This window comes from Neovison vison, chromosome 12 (genome assembly GCF_020171115.1).
Source record: "Neovison vison isolate M4711 chromosome 12, ASM_NN_V1, whole genome shotgun sequence".
NCBI classification, from domain to species: Eukaryota; Metazoa; Chordata; class Mammalia; order Carnivora; family Mustelidae; genus Neogale; species Neogale vison.
In genome coordinates, this window is record NC_058102.1 from 21,007,131 (window position 1) to 21,029,607 (window position 22,477).

Sequence of the window (22,477 nt, forward strand, 5' to 3'; positions counted from 1 at the left end):
AAAAAAAAAAAAGGGTCAAATGAAACTGGGGTGCCTGGCTGGCTCAGTTGGTAGAGCATGTGACACTTGATCTCAGGGTCATGGTAGATAGATATTACTCAATATATATCATGATATATATATATAGATAGATAGATAGATAGATATAATATATATAGATAGATATCATGGTAGGTAGATATTACTCAAAAAAAAAAAAAAGAAAGAAAAGAAAAAGAAAATGAGAGAGAGTAAAATGAAACTAACAATCATTATTCAATCAGCTCACCAAATTTTTACTTTCTGCTACTATGTGCCACACATTGTACTAGGCCCTGGGGATACAACAGTGAACAGAACAAGAGTAATTGCTATCTTCACAAAGATGCCAGTAGGGACAGTAGCTAGTAAACAAATAAACAAGTACAGCCTGTGTTAGATGGTAATCAGGGATGAGGAGGAAAAATAAGTCAGGGAGGGGGACAGGAAGTGCTGGATAGGAGTGAAGTAGAGCGCAATTTTAGATAGAGAGGGAAGGCTTCATTGAGGAGGTGATTTTTGAGTAAAGCTCTAAAGGAAAGAAGAGAGCAAATAATTATCTGAGATAAATTTCAAGGCAGAAAAATAGCAAGTGCAAAGGCCCTGAGGTTAGAGGAACAGCAAGATGTTAGGATACCTGGGAGGTAATGAGTGCAGGACACAAGAATAAGAGTTAAAGTAAGAGAGGTTCAAATGATGAGAGACCCTTGAAATCACCAAAAGGATCTTGGCTTTTAATCAAAGAGAGATGGAAACCATTAGAAGCTTGGAGCAAAAGAGAGACATAATTTTATTACGGCACTGTCCATCTATTCCCGCCCTTAATTCTTACAACATCTAGAGGTAATTCTTGGCTCTCCTTTTGTAGATGAGGAAAATAAGGCTTGGAGAGACTAACTGACTTGCCCAAAGACATACAACTAGTTACAAGGAGAGCCAAGATCATGATATCTTATCAGCTTGACCCAAAAAACTACATTCTTTGCACTGTTTGTAGAACTTGACTTTCTTACTAAGAAAGAGAGATTAGACATTTTTGCCTTGAGTCACAGAATGACCCAAGGAGCCAAAGATCCAAGGCAGAGGGATTCACTTCTTCCAAAGGCTAATTACCAATCAAAATGTCTCCTACTCATACTTTCCTCTCTGAGGGACCATGTTTCCAGGTATTCTCTGAAGGAGATCATACATGTCAAACAGCACTTGGGCCTGCTGAGAACTGACTTTCATCATCACTTGAGCCCCATTAGAATCATAATAGCCACATGTATGTGTGTCTCTCTTTCCAATCTGAACCCAGAAATTGTACTTAGACAAGACTGAACACATGAACTGAAACTTTGAGTTTAGTTTTAGTTTCAAGGCCAAGTAAGTCAGTTCCTGAGCAAGACACTTCACTATGGAGGACGAACGTGAGAAGTGATGGAAAAGGAAAGAGAAGAGTCCACGGAGAGACGTAGGACAGTGGAGCATACTCAGAGAGAGGCAGATGAGGCACTGTATGGAACAAGCAAGCTGGAGACCTTAGCTAAGGATTTCCTCATTCCCAGGAGGGCCAGCTCCACTTTGCCCTTCCTGGCAGAGCCTCTGTTTATGCCCTGGAAAGAATTAGGTAAAGATTCATTTTCTGCCCCTCATGGAGTACAGCCAGGATTTCAGTCCCACCACAGTCTGAGCTCCCCACTGTTCAGGGCACGGACTGCACAAATACACACATCAGACCTGCTTTCTGCCCTTCACTCTCATGAGATCCCATACAGTCCTAGCATAATTCCTTTTTTTTTTTTTTAATAATTTCTTTCTTTTTTTTTTAAGATTTTTATTATATATTTATTTATTTGTCAGAGAGAGAGAGTGCGTGAGCACACAGCAGGCAGAGCGGCAGGCAGAGGCAGAGAGAGAAGTGGGCTCCCTGCCAAGGTAGGAAAGCGATGCGGGACTTGATTCTAGGATCCTGGGATCATGACCTGAGCCCAAGGCAGTAGCTTGACCGACTGAGCCACCCAGGAGTCCCGCATAATTCTTTTTTTAGCTTGACCTGCTTTCACTGCATTTCTATTCCTTACAACCAGCAATCTCTGACCAGGACATAAGGACAACTTGTTCAAGGTCCCGGGGTTAATAAACAAAAGAAGTCAAGTGTGAAACCAGGTCTGGCCAATTCAAAAGCCCATGCTCTTAACTCTACAGGACTCATGATTCATGGGAAAGTTTGGACTTTTCCTGAAGGTAAAAACAGATAATCACAAAGTTTCTCAAACATCAGTCACTTATTGCTTGCCATATGTCAGATGCTATTCTAAGTGATTCACGTGTTTTAAAATTCATAATTATTAAACTAAAAGTGAGTATTCACACATCAGCTAAAATTACCCTGTATACCACTAGTACAGTATAACCTAAATATCTGCAAGACGTACATACTCATACTGCTTACTTCTCTCCTCTTTTGAAAATAAGGACTTCAAAATATCTCAGTGAAAAATATGTAGTTCCCCACCCCCATAAAATGAAAAACCAGATAAACAAAAATACCAGTAAAATCTTTGTCATCAGGTTGAACATATTCAGCTGACATGTAAGCTTTGTTCTATTTGAGTCAGAGAGAAATGGCCTGCTATAAATTGGAGTTGTCCTAGAGCTTCCAAAATGCTCCCAAACTCCTATTTTTGAGACCAAAAGAAATTATGCAAAGCATATTGTAGATCTCCATCAGTTTCTCTAAGACTCCAAAGGGAAAGCTACAGAAACCAGAGAGCACACACTAGCATTGTTCCTTAGATTTATCAAAAATGTCTTTTCCATATGCCTCCAAGCAGACTCTGTGGACCTAGGCCTATCTTTCCAGGCAACAAACAAACACAAACCAGCATCTCATTTTGATCTGGGCCTCGGCAGACAAGTTTTAATTAGCTGGCCCTGCTCACAAAAGCCTGGGAGAATGCATGTGATACACATCTGAAATCTCACTAATATACATCACTCTTTATTTAAAAAATGCATGGCTTGCCCCATCATACCTCTTCTGCCCTCCCTCCAAACCAAAAAAATAAACAACTAGCATATCCTTTGAGAACAAATTCAGCTGCGGCATCAGAAAGAGACTTGCAAATTCTCCATTGTTCTCTTTTCATCTGGCAGAAAAATCTCTTAGCTAAAAGAAAAGAAAAAAGAAAAAAAAAAAAAAAGCCTGCAGGGCCAACTAACGACTTCTTTTTAGTGGATAAGAATCAAACTTTCCCACACCAGCCCTTAGCAGGAACTGTTCCAGTTAATGCTAATAGCTGTGGCATGAAAGAGGGTGTTCGACAATAAAGTCCGGGAAATAATGCACACCACAGCCTCCTCTTGGAGACTCTCACACAGGACACAGTACAATAAAAGCTCCCATTTCATATGACACCTTCTTCCTGGCACAGCCTATAGACAGTGACCAAACAGCAGTGGGGAAACTCTGATGTCAGTGTTTCTCCACATACGCGCAGGGACCAGAGACCTAGGTGCCTCTCTGCGAACTGGTGTACCTCCACACAAGTCATTCCCGGGCGTGTGTTCAATACAATGAGACATGTATGCACTGGGCATACATTTGGGTGTTTTTTTTCCCCCATAGCCTCAATACTTCTCTAGGTCTACTATGTAAGAAACAAGCCAGATTTCATCTTTCCAGTGATTCATAAAAAACAATGCTTTTTTCTAATATAAATTCAATTAGCCAACATAGAGTATGTCATTGGTTTTTGATGTAATATTCAATGATTCATTAGTTGCATTTAACACCCAGTACTCATCACTTCGTGCACCCTCCTCAATGCTCTTAAGTCACATCAGAGCATGCTTGCTTATGACTACAACTGCCTTTGAACTGGGCTTCCTGCTTCTACTCACTCCAATCCCAGTCCACTGGGAGATCCCTGGCTGGATTCAGTGGGCCCTGCACAAAGCCCACCCATGACTCCCTACATGGCTTACCAGTCATTACCTGGCCTAACCCCTATTTACCCTGGTGTCCCCCTGTCTCGATGCTTGCCATGCTCTACTCTCCTACAGGGGTTCTCAGCCTTTAATCCAAAGATAGAAGGTTGCGGACCTGTGGACTTTGGTGGGAAAATTTGGCATTTTTATTTTCACTAACTGCTAGCTGAAATTTAGCATTTCCTGTGATTATGAATGTAGGCAAAAAACCACAGTAGTAGTATCAGTACCTGTGACTCCATCACTAGTGGAAATTCTAAATCTGGTCATATGACAGTTGTCACCACTATCTTAAACTATGGTTTATACTGCAAACTTCAAACTTACAGTGATTTTATTTTATTTTTTTAAAAGATTTTATTTATTTATTTGTTGGGGGAGGCAGAGAGGACAAGCAGGGGGAAGTGGCTGGCAAACGGAAAAGCAGGCTCCTGCTGTGCAAGGACTGTGAGGTAGGACTAGATCCCAGGACCCTGGGATCATGACCTGAGCTGAAGGCAGATACGTAACTGACTGAGTCACCCAGGCACACCAAAGCTACAGTAATTTTAGACCCATTGTTAAATTTTGTCATCTGATGGGTTCATAAAGAAGCCCATATGTTTCTATATCATTAACCTTATTTTTCAATAATTTGATATATATATTTCAATATAATTAGTTTCATTTATAATCCCATGCATTTTATTTAAAGAATTTAAAACATTATTTTGACAAAGGATTCATAAGTCTACAGCAGATTGCCAAACGAGACCATGGCTCAGAAAAGTTGAACTTCTATCTCAGTTCCTAAATAACATCATTTTCTCTCTCTCTTTCCTCCTCTCTGCTTCCCTCCCCTTCTCTCCTATAGTCTTTATCACAAGATGTTCCTTTCTCTTCAAGCGCTCTTCTTCCCACCTCAAGGAAACACCTTTTGTCTGTCAGTTCCTCCTTATCTTTCAGAACCAGCCATCACTTTCTGTGGGAATTCTTTCATGATATCCAAGTCTGGCCCAGCATCCTCCGATGTGACCCCAAGCATTCTGAACACCTCCAACCCAGCACTACCACTATGAATCATGCTGACTTACTTGTACATCTCTATGGTGACAAGGGCCCAGCCCATGCTGCTCATCATTCTCTCTCCTCCACCTTGCACAGTGCCTGGCACATGGTAGCTATTCTTTTTGTCACATCAATGGAAGAGGGGCAGTGCTTTCTTTCCTATAGCCAAGTATTTGCACAGCCCCCACCAAACACAGACACTGACCTGAACTTCTGGTTTTCCGTCAACATAGACAGTGCTGTTGTTGACCATTTCCACAATGGCTACTCCTAGATTGCACCGAATCCCAAAGGAAATGCAGAATCCCAGCCCGCTCATGATGGCAATGATGTAACGCTTGGGGAGGCCACAGCAGTGGCAGTTGCAGAGCGGGGGCGTCTGCCTGGAAGTCTGCACTGGCCTTCCTTCTTCATTCAACTCAGTGTTATCTTCTTCCTCGTTGGTCCCATCAATTTTTCTATAGTGGAAGAAAAATGGTCAGAGAAGAAAAGCCAGGATTAGAGAAAAAAAGGAAGTATACTACGCAAAAAGAAAAGGTCTACCAAAGAAGAAAAAGGGAAACCCAAAGTAGGTTGCAGCCTGCCTTTTTGAAAGTTGTTATTGTCATGAAAATAAATAGTAGTGACTAACATTACTCATCTTCTGGGGATAGTATTGCACTTTTATAGGCATTAGGTCATTTAAAGCTCACAACTATTCCATGACATCGATGGTGTTATCTTGCTATTATACAGGTCAGGAAACTAGGTCTTGTATGAGGTGGGATGCAAATCCAAGTCCAAGTCTGTGTCTTCGACAATACACATCACTGAATTTTCTGCTGGAAAAGTATTGACAGACTTCCTTCACATTGTATGACCTAGCTAACTATTACACTTCTTGATTTTAGTGTCACCTAAAGCTTGCTTAAAAGATACACAGTAGAAAATCAATCCAATTGCAGATTCTTTTCTTCCTCTTTATCTAAATCTTAATAAAATGTTAGGTAGAGGTAGGGAGGCACATTTTCTACCACAGCACATAGCCAGTTGGTTGTATATCCTTTCTTTCTAGGTGGTTCTTTCTAGGATTTTTCACTGACTTCTACAGGTTCAGATTATGGTATGTCAATACAGTGAATTTACCCTTTTCTTTAAAAAATAATAGGGAATTGGGCAAATTGAACACTGTCAATTATCAAAGGAGCTATTTGCATCTTCTCACATATTGTAACCCTTCTAAGGATGTTGCTATGGCCCAACTAAGGTCCAAACTTTTGTAAAAATAAGCAAAGCTTTTAAGTTTTCATGAATATTGAATTCAATAATAAATAGCTAATATAATGATTAGCAGAATGGATTGAGATGCCAATAATCTGCCCACTAATCCACAGAGAATATGATCTTGGTAGTTTTTAAGACTCAAGAAAAATCAGATTTAAAGGTTTTGTATAGAGAAATAAATATACTAGATTTGATTCAATTCATCAAATATTTATTGAGTGCATGTTGTATGTCGGGCACTATGTCAAGGGTTGGGGAACGATAAAGTATGTGACATGTTCTCTGCCCTCCTTCAGGTCTTAGCTGGTGAGGAAGAAAGTCAAGGAGCCATAATTACTGGATTATTCAGGTTTTGTTGAATTCAAAGCGAGAGCAATGATAAAGCCAGGGAAGGGAGCTTTCAATTTTAACTGAGCTCAGAGTATGAGTTTAATAAATGGATGAGCACACTGAAATAGCCAGAAGAGAACATCTCAACTTCTCAACGTACCTAGCTACCCATCTGCATTTATGCTGATGCATTCTACATTTTCTTTTTTAATTATCCATGCTGCTACCCAAAACCAACCTCTCTCCCTGGGCACCAGATTTCACCTCCTCTCACCTACTCAAGGATATTATTCCAGAAATTCCCACTTCCATAATTCATCAATTATTTTCACCTCTCTGCTAGATCATTCCTATTATCTACAAATATGTTCTTTATTTCTACCACATCGTTCTCCTCCAGCTACCCCCATTTTCATCTTCTTTTTTTTAGAAAAACTGGAAGACTCTTTTTTCAATTCCCCACCACCCATTCTTTATTGGACCCATTCCAACCAGGTATCCCCCAGCCTGTCCACCAAAATTGCTCTTCTTAAGGTCATCTGTTGAGCCTTTTGCTCAATCCAATGGTCATCTTAGGTCCTCAAGCCTCAAGCACTTAACACAACTGATCAGCGTTTCTTCCTTTATTTTCTCTCAAAAACCACTCTTTCTGTTTTGTCTTTTAAACCGATTCCCTACTTCCCTGATCTGTAAACACTGGGATGCCCAAGAGTCAGCTCACAGATCTCTTTTCTTTTCTATCTACACTCTGTAAGTGATCTTATTCCATCTGTGGGCTTTAGATACAGATCCCAATTTTCATAAAGAGACTTATTTGACATCTCCTTGGACACACAATCAGCATCTCAAATTTACCATATCCAAACTGAGTTTCCCTTTAAAAAATAATTTCTAAGATCTTTCCCATCCCAAGTAATGATAATTTTGTTCCTCTGGCTGCTCAGGTAAAAATCTTGAAGTCATCCTGGATGCTTGATTTCTTCTCCACTCTATACCCAAACTAGGAGCCAGTGTGACTTAGTTTGAATGTTTACTCTTCCACTTACTTAGCTGTGTGACTTTGGCCTATTTAACCTCTCTGGGCTTCTGTTTCTTCATCTGTAACCTAGGAATCATAAAGTAGTTTCTTCTTCATGGGATTCTTCCCAGGATTATCATAAGTGGATTATTATATTTAAACCACTTAGAACAGAACCTAACACACATGAAAACTCAATGTATATCAGCTACTTTTATTACATTAATCCCCACAATCATTTAATGAGTTCATTCTGTTAGACTGAGCATTGGTGCCATGTATTGTCATTAAATTGATGTCCAAGAATCATTTGAATCACAGGACTATTTATAATCAGTGGTCCTGGTGATCTCCATGAATTTCTGGCATCAGAACATATATAATTTGTATCCCATGGAAAACTGTTGCTCTAATGTTGACACCCCATTACAATGGTACCAGTCGTATCAGCTAAAACAGGGATAATATGCAACAACTACACTAATATTGGTATAAAGCAAATTCAGTTCTTTCTCCCCATTTCATATAATGACCTCATTATGGTTAAAACAGCTTAGTAAGATATAGGAAACTTAATACTTCCATTTAACGCAAATATAACTATAGTCCAGAAAGCAAGAATGGATTGGCCAAGACCACAAAGCCAGAAGAGGATATAGGCAAGGTGGGAAGGCTTTCTCCTGGTTATCAGGTCTGCCAATTCCCTCTCACATGTGTTTCCTGGCTTACCAGGCTGTGTTCTATCTCTGTGAGTTCCCATCACCTTGTCATCTGCATTCTTGCCCTTGCCCCAGCCACCATGGACCACCCAGTAGAGGAAAATATTTAAGAAAATGGACTCTGGAATGCGAGAAGCTGAGTGCCATTTTTCCTGCATGCTAGCTCTATGACTTTTGCCAAGCCACTCGACCACCTGAAGCCACAATATGCTGGTATTAGCTTTCCAGGGCTGCCATAATGAAGTACCACACACTGAGTGGCTCAAACAATGGAACTTTACTTTTTGACAGTTCAGGAGGCCAGGAGTCCAAGATCAAGCTGTTGGCAGGATGGGTTCTTTCTGAGGCCTCTCTCTTTGACCTGTAAATGGCCAAAACCATGAAAGACTCTTAACTATAGGAAATAAACTGAGGGTTGCTGGGGGGGGGGGGCAGTGCAGAGATGGGGTAACATGGTGATGGCCATTAAGGAGGGCATGTGATGTAATGAGCACTGGGTGTTATATAAGGTGGATGAACCACTGAACTCTAGCTCTGAAAATAATAATGTGCTATATGTTAATTAATTGAATTTAAATAAAGAAAAAATTTTTAAAAGATGGCTGCCTTCACATTACCTTCCCTCTGCATATCTCTGTGTCTAGATTTCTTCTTTTTATAATAACACCAGTCATTTGGATTAGGACCCACCCTGAAGACCACATTTTAACTTAATTATCTTTCATTTGTTTATTTGATTAATTTCTATATTCTTTTATTTTTTTGTTTAAATCTCAGCATTCCTTTATTTTCTTTATTTAACTTTTAATTTTAATTCCACTATAGTTAACATATGGTGTTATATTAGTTTCAGGTATATAATATGGTGATTCAACAACTCTGTACATCACCTAGTGCTCATTCATTGTAAGTGGACTCTTTAATCCCCATTATCTATTTCACCCATCCCCCCACCCTCCTACCCTCTGGCAACCATCAATTTGTTCTCTGTAGTTAAGAGTCAGTCTCTTCCTAGTCTCTCTCTCCGTGTCTTTTAATTACTTCTTTAAAGAACCTATCTCCAAATACAGTCATATTCTGAGGCACTGGGGGTTAGGACTTCAACATGTGAATATGGGGGGAACACAGTTCAGTATACAACAACCCCCATCTCTAAAATGGGCTAGTGATCATAGCTAATTCATACGATTGTTTTAATGATTAAATGATAGGACGCACGTAAATTATTTAGTGCAGCGCCTGGTACATGAAAGAGCTTTTTATTGCTTAATGGTAAATACTACTATTATTGCTATTAATAAAGTTGTTACAAGTCATAAACTCAGCATCTCTCTATAATCATGCAGATGTTTGGATGAAGAGTAAGACAGACGAACATTTTCAGACACCAGGGAGCCTTGAGGAGTTTAATTAAAGACAACCCCAGCTGCTATGCTCTGAATGCAGCAGAGTTTTGCTGGGAGGACTACCTTCCCTCAGGCTGCTCCCCCACCAAGCACTGAGCACAGCAGGCGTAGAGGCCAGGCCCTTTCCTGCAAGAGGCAAGGCCCATCAGTGGCCCAACTGGCTCCAGGGCTCCCCCTTGGCATTACAAAACTTCCTAGTACTGGGGTACAGTCTGAGACTCTTCCCAGAAAATCTTCCTTCCCTTTCTCCTACACAGATAGCATCACAGTCCAAATGTTCTCCCAGGCCTCCTCAGCTCTTTCCCCATTTTCCCTCAATAAATCTCTTATGCATCTGGTCCTGTCTTCTCAGAGGGCCTGGACCAACACAAGCACCTTCTGTGTGCATGTTGCCATCTGGGATACACTGAGAGTTTCCAGAAGGACACAATGGTATGGGGGGCAGAGAGAAAAGAAAGAGTAGTGTGATAAAGGGGAAGATAAAACTCCATGGAAGGAAATATGGGCTCCCCAAGTAGCAGGACCTATAGCTGCCTGACCTTGAGCCATCTCCAATAGCACTCCTCCAACTTGGAGGTAGGATGTGGGAGCTGTGGAGAGGTATCTTGGGTTCTGGGTCACAGTTTCCCTTGCCCCATGTGATAGCGGAGTCAGTAGACTTCAAGCCACCTGCGACCAGACACAAACACGGATCAACCACTAGAGGGACCTCCTAGGTTGTTTGTGTGGTCCTTGCACACCGTAGCTGCTGCAGAAAGAGCCCACCCACATCAACCGGAAGTTCATTTCCACCAGACTTGGTTCAGAGTCAGATTTGATTGGTTTTAAAAACAGTAAAATAGTGGAACATTTCTTGTATAACAAGCTCAGACAGGAAGGTTCTCAACCCCCTCCCCCTCTATGATGGGACAAGTCAGGCTTCACGGCTATCAGTCGATCCAGGTTTGATAGCCAGCCGCCTGTGTACTAGCTGTACCACTCTGGGCAAGGGAAGTCGGCCTTTCTGAATCTCGTATTTCCTCATCTGTAAAATGAAGGTGATATTTATCTCATAGAGCTGTTGTTGAAATTAAACAAGCCTAACCAACAAAGAGTAAAACATTACCACCACAAATGAGTAGACATTGATTCAGTGTTAAGGCTACACCATCCCAGATGTGACCTAAGTATTTCACGCATTCCTCAGTCAGACCGTTTATCACACTGAGTTAGTTATTTGCTTTTATCAGCACAGTAGGTGTTGAGTAAGAGTTTGTGGATTTGAGAAAGTGAATGGGTGGATGAATGCCTCCCCAGAAGATGTAAGCATTTTGAAGACAGGAGCCATTTCTGACTCCTCTTTATTCCCAGGGCTCAGCATAAGGCCTGGACATAATTAATCCCTATTCAGCTGAATAGAGTGGGTGAATCAGTTCCATAGTCTTCACTCCTGACTTGAAGCACTTACACACAGAAGTAAAGATCTGTTCACCCCTGCCCAGAAACGAGTTTGTTTGTTGGTTTGTTTTTCTAAAGAGGGCTGAGGTCATAAGATGGAGAAGAGAGGACTCTGTTCTTAACAAGTGGAGGGCTTTAATTATCCAAAAGAGCTGTTTATCATATTAGTGTTTTGGTGTTTGCTTGCACTTGGTCTGGAAGATCAGAGAATCTTCATTCTTGCCTACGTAACATCAGTCTTGTTGTTTCTCCAAATGCAGAAAGCAGCAGTCTGTGGACTGCCGGCCCCTTGCACTCTAGGAAAGTCCAAGCCCATTGTTCACAAACACAATTGTCCAGTAAACACGTCAGCACCAGGAGCCTAATTGCTTAAGATATGCTCACTAGCCTACAGGCCCTTAACAGAACTACTTACTTACAATTCGAATGCACCCATAATTACAGCCCGGTTTGATTTGGTTTTGTAGACAGTAAGGTCAACATTTGCAGCACAAAATGAACAGAACTTATGGATCATTTTATGGCTTTTTAACATCCATTCACTTGCTCACTTATGGTGAATATTTATTATGGACTGAATTGTGTCACCACTATCCCCATCCTAAATTCTTACTTTGAAGCCTTAACAGTCAGGACCTCAGAATGTATTGGGACAAAAGGCCTTAAAGAGTAATTAAATGAGATTATATGGGTGGGCCCTAATGCAGTAAGACCAGCATCCTTACGGGAAGACACAGTGAGTAGGTGGCCTTGAGGAGAAAACCAAACTGTCGACCCCTTGATGCTGGACTTTGAGTTTCCAGAACTGTGAGAAAATAAACTTCTCCTAAATTACCCAGTCTCTGGTACTTTGTGATGGCAGCTCAAAAGACTAATAGAGTATTAGGGAATGGAAGGGTACTACCTTCTAAACCGGTACTGTGTGAGGTACGTATTTAGATATACATCTATATACATCATCTCCCTTAATCCTCAGAACAATCTTGAGAGGCAGAATTTATCCCTCTCACAGCTTGGGAGACTCAGAACATATCAAAAACTTGCCCAAGAGGCACCCAGCTGCAGTGGGTGAAGTGAAAACACAAGCCAGATTTGGTATCAAGCCCGTTCCTGCCAGTATACCCAGGACCGAACCAGAAAACACCTTACACAAATCAAGGGCTTCAACTAAGTAGACCTTTTTAAAGGTTTTGGAGAAAGAATATTGAAGAAGGATTGAGGGAACATGCCCTATAGTCAGACAATCCTGTGTCAAATGCTGAGTCCAGTATTTATTAGCTGAGTGACCTTGAGGCAGAGACTTAACCTCTCTGAACCTTGGTTTCCTGGAAGGATAAGGGACTAATGTGAGCACTAGAGGAAATAAAGTTTATAAGGCACTTAGTAGCCTTCCTACCGCTGGATCAATAATCAATAAATGGTAACTTTTTTAAAAGGGAGGAGGTACTTAAAATCTGACTCCCAGAGCTAGTTTGGGATTTGCTTTAGGATCTCATCCATGCGGCTCTCAGGACATCAAATTCTAAAAGATCTCAATAAAATTCAACTCCTATGCAGTCAATACTGTTCATACTACTTGTTTTTTGTAATTTTTAAAATTAGTATTTCCCTCTTCCAGTATACCATAATAAGTTCAAAGTCAGAAACCAAGTATCCCTAGCACCTGGCACAGTCACACTGATTTTGATGTGTTAACCTGTTTTTATTTCCCCCCGATAATTTCATGCTTTCCTGTCCCCTCATTCAAGCAGAGAGTCAGAGCTTATTACCTAATCAGGAAATGGTAAGATGGACAATTAAAAAAAAAAAAAAAAAAAAAAAGACATGGTCTCTGTGGCTTTTTTTTTCTTTCTTTCTTTCTCTGTGGCTTTTTATTCCAAAAGCCAGGCTTACAGATGACAGCTCAAAGGCCAGTCTAGCCCATGTTTTGTTTGATGGTTTAGAGTGTGTGTGTGTGTGTGTGTGTGTGTGTGTATGTGTGTGTGGTTTTTCAGAATTTGGATTAATTTCTAGAGTTTAAAAATCAGGAGAGTACTCCCCAAAACAAAAAGGTATTTTATCTGTAAATATGACTTTACTTAGAAATAGGGTCTTTGGCCGCCTGGATGGCTCAGTCGGTTAAGCAGCTGCCTTCGGTTCAGGTCATGATCCCAGCATCGCGGGATCGAGTCCCGCATCGGGCTCCTTGCTGGGCAGGGAGCCTGCTTCTCCCTCTGCCTCTGCCTGCCGCTCTGTCTGCCTGTGCTCGCTCGCTTGCTCTCTCTTTCTCTCTCTCTGACAAATAAATAAAATCTATAAAAAAAAAAAAAGAAAGAAATAGGGTCTTTGCAGACATAATCAAGTGAAGATGAAGTCATATTGGATTGGGATGGGTGCTTATCTGATGACTGGTGTCCCTGTAAAAAGAGGGAAATCTGAACATAGACTCAGAAACTCAGGGCAGAAGGCCAGATGACAGCGTAGGCAAAGACTGGAGTGTCGTGCTTGTCTACAAGCCAAGGAATGCCTAGGGTTGCCTGTAGCCACAAGAAGTGAGGAAGAGGCAAAGATAATCCCACTTCAGAGGCTTCACAGAGAGCATGGTCTTGCTGACACCTTGATTTTAGACTTCTGGCCTCCAGCACAGTGAGAGAAAAAAATAAATTAAAGCCATTCAGGTTGTTTGTTATACAGCCTTAGGAAAAAATGGATGCAAGGGGCCCATGACACAGGATTTAACATCCTGGCAAAGGCCAAAAGAAATAATTCCAACAAGCTACCAGCATGGTTCTCAGAAGTTTAGACAAAGTAGAGATGCCAAGAGGAGACTGACAACTTCTCTTTAAAAATAATAATAATAATAATAATTCTGTACTGATTTCTAGTCATTGTTGCACTGTGGGAAGAGATTAGCCACTATGATGGTTTTTTGAAAAAAGCTCAAGAGTTTCTTATGGGTCAGAAATTGAGCAGAGACCATCTCTATGAAGTGGATTTGACTATCCGTGACATCTGCCTTTCAACTTGACCATGAGCGACTTCCCCCTTTGAATAAGAACCTAGAGATGGGGACCTGGAGAAAGTCAGGTCATGGCTTAATAAGCGTGTCCGACATCATTCCCCTTGCCATCCACATTCATTCCAAAGACAGAATAACCAAGGCTACAAGAATATCCTTTTTTGGGTTCAGGGGCTCACTTTCTCTCCCTTCTTTCCTTGGCCAATAAACCTAAATTACAGGCCTATTTCGTGTTTGAATGCCTGTTACAATGACTACTAAATTTGATTGGACCATATAGATGAATTAGTGAGGATTAAATTGGTTATCCTCTATCCTTTAGCTAAAATTCTGATGCCTACTATTTGCAATATAAAAATTCATGACATATTTTCTTTTTTTTTTTAAGATTTTATTTGTTTATTTATTTGGCACAGAGAGAGAGATCACGAGTAGGCAGAGAGGCAGGCAGAGAGAAAGGAGGAAGCAGGCTCCCTGCTGAGCAGAAAGCCCGAGGCGGGACTCGATCCCAGGACTCTGAGATCATGACCTGAGCCAAAGGCAGCGGCTTAACCCACTGAGCCAACCAGGCGCCCCTCATGACATATTTTCAATGTTAATCATACTCTTCAATAAATAGGTCTCCCTTTAACTGTTTGTTTTGTTTTGATTATTTTAAGAGAGATGCTAGAATATTATGGCAGATTATAGAAAAAGATGTGTTGTATGCATTTAATAGATACGACAGCAAGTCCACACGCTAAATATATTCCTCAGGAAGCTTGAGGAATCACACTCCTTTACCAAGGCAATGAGGAATGGGCCCCCAGCACCACTGAGCCTCTCAGCAGTGTCCAAGGCAGATCCCGACAGACCGCAGGAGGTGCTATTCCAGAACTGGGCTCCCAGTGGCCACCAGAACGCTAGAATTCTGAAGTAGCAGAGGCCAGTAGCAGCACTTCAAGATCAGAGACAAGGGCAAGCAAGATCAGAATGGCATTTAAAGGATCTGATTCACAGGAACGGACAGACATGAGGATGCACGTAGGGCACGGACATAGAGTGTGAGATCTTTGGGTTGCTCCCGAACACACACCACAGAGCTTCCACTTGGAGAGAGGCGCTAAGCTAAACGGATGGCTGGCTTGGCTAGTGGACGTTAGCCAGCTCCTCCTCTCAGCCACCCAGCCCCGCAGCAGTGGCATGTGGGATAGCCATGGTCGCAGAGATGGAAGGTGTGTCTGGGATCTCACTCACCAAGACTGGTGCTACCACTGGAGCTACCACAGCTGTCAGCAACAAAACCAGTTCTGCACCCCTGATACTGCACAGTTTCCAAGGAGACAAACCAGCCTTCTTGGTAGCAAATTGTTTATATCAGACTCCTTCCATCTTGGAAAAGGTAGCAATTCATCCTGACTGAGGCTGACATACATTCTACAAATGAGCCTGCAAGTCTCGGCCAGCGTCACTACCTGAGGATTCAAAGAATCCTGATTAGCCAACATGGGATCCCACATAACATCCCCTAAGACTAAGACACTCAATTATGGCAAAGGAGGTACATCAGGGGGCATAGGACCATGGGATCCACTGATCCTACCTCAAGCCACACCATGCTGAAGCTGGTAGCCTGACAGAGCAAAGGAAACCCAGCTCTGCCACTTATAAGTATGATTAAGATGCAGCTGAGACATTGGCTCAGAGAAGAATCCCTATGAAGATAGGGTGCTATACTTTAGAATGAATATGTTCCATAAACCAACAGTTGTTATAATGGGTGCTGGGCAGAATGCATTGGTCTGAAAAACACAGAGTAGAGGTGGGAACAGCCCACTTACCATTATGTCCAGTAACTCACTTATGGGATATCTCACCGCTTCAACTTTGGACTCTGTGGCTCTAGGAGTCCTGATGCCCAAGGAAGAATTCTTCCACTTGGGAATACAGTGAAAAATCCCACTAAATAGAGCTATTAGTGCTGCCCGGTCATGTTGGGGTTCTCATGCCAAGAACAAAAGTCAAGGCCAAGGGTCACAAGAGTGGCAAAGCTGATTGGTCTTGAAATGGTCCTGATCCCCAGCAGGGGCAGCCCACAGTCAATGACTGAGGGATGCAGGGACACAAAAGACTGGCCCCTTCGCTTCAAGGGACAGCACAGTGCCCAGATCCTCCCACTGTGATCTGGCCCCTGTGTATTACCTGAGATCACATCCTTTGCTTGGTTTTCTCCTTTCCTATCCTGCTTTACTCCCTGCCTCCCGATTTCCATCTCCGTAAATCACATCCTAGGCTCTCCAAATTCCTGTTTCAGGGTCTACTTTTAGGGAACCCTAGCTAAGATAGAAGTGGAGTAAAATGCAGCAGGGAAGAGAGATTGGGAACGGGTGGGAGGAGGAGGGAAAGAGAGTCAGGAGACTCCTCCCTGGGAAGGTAACTTTGGGGAAGAGACTTGAAAATGGGAGAATAAGCCATCAAGGAACTGGAGATAAAACCTTACAGGGTGAAAAACAGGATGCAGAAGCTGGCACAAGAGGGGTCTAGGGAGTTCCCCCATCAGTGCAGAGTATGGCTGGAGTGGGGTGAGGCAGGAAAAGAAGGCCAGAGATGAACTCAGAGTTCTCAAGTTCCCACAAATCAGGTAGGGTCTTTAAGTCCACTGAAAGGACGTTGGCTTTAATTCTGAGAGAGGTGGGAAACCGTGGGGAGGTTTTGAGCAGGGGAGAGATGCGACCTGACTTTGCTTTACTAGAATTACCCTGGCCAGTAGATGCCAGCTTGCCTGAGGTTGTCCAGGCAGAAAGTAAATGATGTCGCAGCAGTTAGAACCTGGACTCACCTGACCTCAGAGCCCACTCTCACACACTTGTATTTGTCAGTGGACTAGACAAAGCATGTCTGGCACATAAGTTGAATACACAGTCACTGAATGCTGATGATGGAAGCAGCACACAAGGATTGGTTCCATCTCTTTAAAGGGAAGATATAAGTACGTATAAGGAGACCAAGCATCCCATCAGTTTCCCTTGGGAAATCTTCAATACTACAACTGATTGGGAGAAAAGCTCATACGTGCCGAAAAGATCCAGTGATTGCTGGCTACACTGCAGCTCAAGTAACTCCTTAAACCTAAAAGAGTCATTAAGTTTCAACACAATAAGTGGGAAAAGCAAAGACAGAGAGGTTACATAGTGTAATGACTAAGAATGGTGGGCAGAGAACATCTGGTCTGAAACCTGGCTCTGCCACTTATAAGCTGTGTGACCTTGGGAAACTTACTGAACCTCTCTGTGCCTCAGCTTTCTCTTCTAAAATGGTAACTGCAGTAGTCCCCATCCCATAGGGTTTAAAATAATTAAAAGTGTTTACAGTGCCTGGAACAGATGTTTGCCATTATTATTTTATTATATATAGGCAATCAGAGGACACCCATATTGTCATGTAAGTCAAAAAATCTACATGTCTATTTCTAGAGATCAGTCTCTAAATGTAATGCCTTCCAAGTCATCCGTTCCAATACTGGACTATGAGTGAACATATTCTTTCTTCCCACACTTCTGAAATACTAGTGTACTTTTAGCTGATGAAATTGTTCAGTTGTGTTTTATCAATGACTCTTCTCCAGAAAGGCTAATAACGCCTGACTATAATCAGCCTCATGTACAAACTTCAAATGTTTCCCTATGCATGTGCCACTCCCCTGAGCATGAGAAACACTCAGTAATTAAAAAGCCCCCCCCCAAAAGAAATGCCTGGGTGGCTCAGGTATTTAAGCACACTACTCCTGGTTTCCGCTCAGGTCATGATCTCAGGGTGGTGAGATTGAGTTTTGAGTGGGGCTCTGTGTCAGTGTGGAGTCTGCTTGTGATTCTCCCTCCCTCTCCCTCCCACTCCGCTCCTCTCCCCTGCAATGCATGTGCATGTTCTCTCAAATAAATGAAATCTTTTTTAAGAAAAGCACTCTAAGAATTCCATTTAAATGATGATTTCAGTATCCAATATTACAAGACATCAGTGATTTACACTGCTTGCTGAGTTAGGAAGTCAACGTTTCTAACTTCTGAATGTTCTTGTACCTTACAAAACAGGAAACAGTATTTTCTGATTTTTTTTTTCCATTGAAGTTTGCCAACTGGTTTTAAGTGAAAAATCAGCAGGGAGGAAGGAATGTTCATTGTATACCAGGCTCTGGGTGGGGCACTTAAGTATAAATATCTTATAGACAAGGCGAACACCAAGTGTGTATCAGAGTTGGTCTCGGTGAAGGAGTCCTAATTCTGGAGCTCTGCTCAGAGACTGTCAGAGCTTAGGGTCAACTTGGATTGCTAGTCAATTCATGCCTTTTTTTACCTTCCTCTGCCAATAATTTCCTTCTAGGATCACAGAAAGAAGGGGTTTGAGTTTGGCACTATTTTTTCTCAAGTTATTCTACTAGTAAGCCAACAGTGATAACATCTACCATGCATTTAGTGCACCCTATATCCTCTCGAGCCCTGTTAGTTATTTTCTATTGTGTTGTGATTCACTTCCAAAGAAACCATTCAGAGTCCTAAACACATAGCTCCATGTTGGGTTGAGGTCATACAACGTGGAAATTACGAATCTTGTTCTATTCCTAAGCAAACCAATCTGGCAAACAAAAGAATCTTCAAGTGGATCATCTAAGCAAACACTAGAAAACCAGCTCTTACAATAAGTCTCTTACCGAAGAAAGTGATTCAATTTCAAAAAAGCAATTCAACTTAATGTTGGAAAGAAAATTCCTAAGTGCTTCCTTGTCAAATATTGTATAAACTAAGGCACAGAGTTGCATGATTATAATGGTGACTGTTGTCAACGATAATCCAAAGTCACGGTTTTTGTTCCTGGCTTTGTCAGATGCCTTTGTCATCATACTTAAATATGCCAATCAGGCCATTGTGCCTTCCTCTTTCATTTTTAATCAAAGGAACGCTACCGCAGTAAGATGGACGTTACCTGGGGAGTGCGCAATACAAGGCTAAATAACACATTCTTAAAAGGAAATGTCATTATAATTACTTCCTATGTTTGGCTGGTTTATCCTGCTGTCCGCTAGGTTTTTATCTATACGTGATAATTCATTGTGGGCCTACTTGAAATCTTTTTGTTTTTAACATTTAAATTAATGACAGGCTGAACCCAGTTCTCTTACTATGAAAGTTCATCAAGAGTAAAACAGTGCAGGGGCACCTGGGTGGCTCAGTGGGTTAAGCCTCTGTCTTTGGCTCAGGTCATGATCCCAGGGTCCTGGGATCAAGCCCTGCATCAGGCTCTCTTCTCAGTAGGGAGCCTGCTTCCCTCTCTCTGCCTGCTGCTCTCCCTCCTTTTGATCTCTCTCTCTGTGTCAGATAAATAAATAAAATCTTTAAAAAAAAAAAAAAAAGAGTGATACAGGGAAATTTCACACTGACAAGGAGCCCCTGTGTTATAAAACCCAAGGAATGGAGTGAACCTCTGTGTGCCTAGAAATAGTCCCTTCCATGCTGAAGTTTTTTTTTTTTTTAATTTAAAGGATACCATATAAAAGTTAAAAGGAGATACCAGATGGCATTTTCACTCATCAAGATTAGAAAGAGTCATTCAAACATATAAAAATCTTATCAAGATTATTTTTCACATTTTTTTTATATCAGAGAGTTTAAAGAAGTCATTTTACCTTGTGCCTAAGGACTGCTCATAAATTCACCTATAAAACCTAGAAAGGCGATGTCTATAAAAAAAGCACAAATTAAAATGTCCCATCAATTCATTCATTTGTGGCAAACTCTCCTTCCAATAACAATGTATTTTACTTTTTTTTATTTTATTTTTTTCAGTGTTGTATTTTACTTCTAAAAAATGTTTATTTTTTGGTTTGGAAATGACCACTTACATGCATTTATTCTAACATCCAGCTATGAATCTCTATCTTAATACAAAGCGTTTCTATTTTGGACAAAAACATTCACTTTAATGATAGTACATAATATTTTCTCACTGTAACCATGTAAGGTTTTTTTTTACTTAAATACTAATTTTTAAAGATACTTTCTTCAGACTATTATCTACCTATTCTTTTCTTTCAAAACCGATCAGCAACCACCCTATATAGTTTATATAACAAGCTAAATACATATCCAATTTTCATTTGTAGTGAAAAATTCTTAAAAATTATTTCAACTAAAAGCATAACCATGTAACGGGGTTCCTGATTTTGGCATTATTATATTATTGAATTAACAGGAAATATTATCTCCCTGTATCTTTTCTAATTCAATGCCAAACACACAATATGCAACATCACCATCTCCAGTAAGTACACACACTACCATATAAACAAATGCCTGTCTTGTTATTTTCCTAATTCAATCCTATACTTTTGATGCTTTTTTTTTTTTTTTCAAACTCCAGGCATTGTGTCTTGGAGCCGGAAAGGACTCCAGAAGCCATCTAATCTGACCTACCCACTCCTTTTTAAAAACGTGGCTTTTAAAATATGAAGCAAATTCTTTCAAACCTTGGCAATGTGAAACTACTCAGAAATAAACCCGAAGTTTGCATCCAAACTTTACCTTTGTAAAATCCCCAGCGAATCTCCGACGGCGTTTTTCACTCCTTCTTTTCCAGGTTTCAGAATGTTTTCTTTGAAGGTATCAAATGCTTTAAAAGGCATTTTGAATGGGTGAGGGGGACCTCCAAGCACTAACAGTTAAGTCTCAGAAACTGTCATCCTTCCTCATCTCCAGCGTGGGGACCACTCTGCTGTCCTCGATGAGTAGTACCCTGAAGTCAGTTCTCATGGAGGTAACTACTTAACATCAAAAAGGAGATGAAACCCAGCTCAGACAGTCCAAGATGAGACACCCTTCCTAAATCCCTCCCTCCTCCCCCCAAAAAGAGAGGCCAAGTTCAGTCCCTTGAAAGCCACAAGCTCAGCAGCAGCCTGTGACACTGTCTCAGGCAGCCACTCGCGGGCTGAGCGCAGCCTCACTCCCTCCCTGGGGCTGCAGCTGGAGCAGCTGAAGTGGGCTCCGGCCCACGAGGTGTCCTGAGCCCAGCAACAGCATCTGCAGCCTCTCTCCAGCCCCTCTGGCTGCTTCTGACCACATCCCCCTCCTGCCTCACTCAGCCAGTGGCTCTCACGGAGGGATCCTTTCCAAGGTGATGCTATAGTAACGGCACAATACCTGCCCCTCAGCCGCTGGGGCTCATTAATGGGCTGTCAGCCAGAGCAGACACCCAGGTCGAAGTGAATGAAGCATTTACAAGTCCTCAGCTTCTCTGAGGTCTAGCCTTACAGACAGGCTCTCGGCCACCACAGTATGCCTCATACGCCCCTCGTGGGAGCCCCGAAGCGGTTTCTCAGCCAGACACTAGTGTGGATGTGGTCCTTGGAGGAACACTTGCATGCTAGAGTGCTAAATGCAAATATCCAGGAAGGCATTTATTTGCTCCTGATGGACAGAGCAGGATCTCTCAAGGTACAGTGCGAGGGTCCATTGGGACCGCCTAACTGAAGGTATCTGAGCCGGTCCTAGTACTTGCTTAGACCTCTTCACTGGTCCTCACTGTCCTCAGGAGAAATCCAAGTTCTTTATTACTTGTCATGGCTCACAAGGACCTCCACAGGACCTTGTTTCTTGTCACTCTTTTCTTCGTATCAGCCCTTCACTGAACTCTTCGAGCTCCATGTAGGGGTTTGCACAAGCTGTACCTTCTGCCTGGGTAACTCTCCACATCCCTCATCTGGGAAGTGTCAGGGGATTGTTAAGCCTCACCAAGACATCTCTTACTCTAGTAAGCCTCATAGACAAGGTGTGCCTCCTCCACACCTCCAAATCACCTGTCTTCTGCCCCAGTAGGACCTGGCACATAGTGGGATATAACATAAAGGGTTGTTGGACTGGGGTTAAAATATGTTATTGGGCAGCAGGTGACACCTTTGTAAATGATGCTGCCATGAAGAAACAGCTGTCATTAGCAAGGCTCCTGTGCTCTAATCTCCCAGCCTGCATGCACCTAACAGATCCTGTGCTACGGGCTCTCAGGTTTCCCCAAAAGTCATGTCCACAGGACTGGTCACTGTCATTTGCAAGCTGCAGTCTGATCCTTCTTCAAGATTTGAATTAAGTTATCTAAATCACAGCTGCATCCTTGGTAGATTAAATACTACTACCAATAATAACTATTATTATTATTATTATTATGGTTAATATTTTATCGGGCTCTCTCTATGGCCCAATTCCGTTAAGCACTCTTCACATATTATCACAATCTTCCCAAGACT

General features: G+C 41.8%; 1 protein-coding gene across 1 annotated transcript in view; it reads right to left on the bottom strand.

The window, feature by feature from the left end:
* The window catches only part of SLC17A8 (solute carrier family 17 member 8), a 47,475-nt gene extending 26,444 nt beyond the window's left edge, over positions 1 to 21,031 (bottom strand). The window contains exons 1-2 of the mRNA XM_044227982.1: positions 20,763 to 21,031; positions 5,246 to 5,498 (exon numbers count right to left, since the gene is read on the bottom strand). Of these exons, the coding sequence (XP_044083917.1) occupies positions 5,246 to 5,498; positions 20,763 to 20,863 (354 nt within the window). The 5' untranslated portion in view covers positions 20,864 to 21,031. The remainder of the gene's footprint in view (positions 1 to 5,245; positions 5,499 to 20,762) is intronic.
* Positions 21,032 to 22,477: the final 1,446 nt, after the last annotated feature.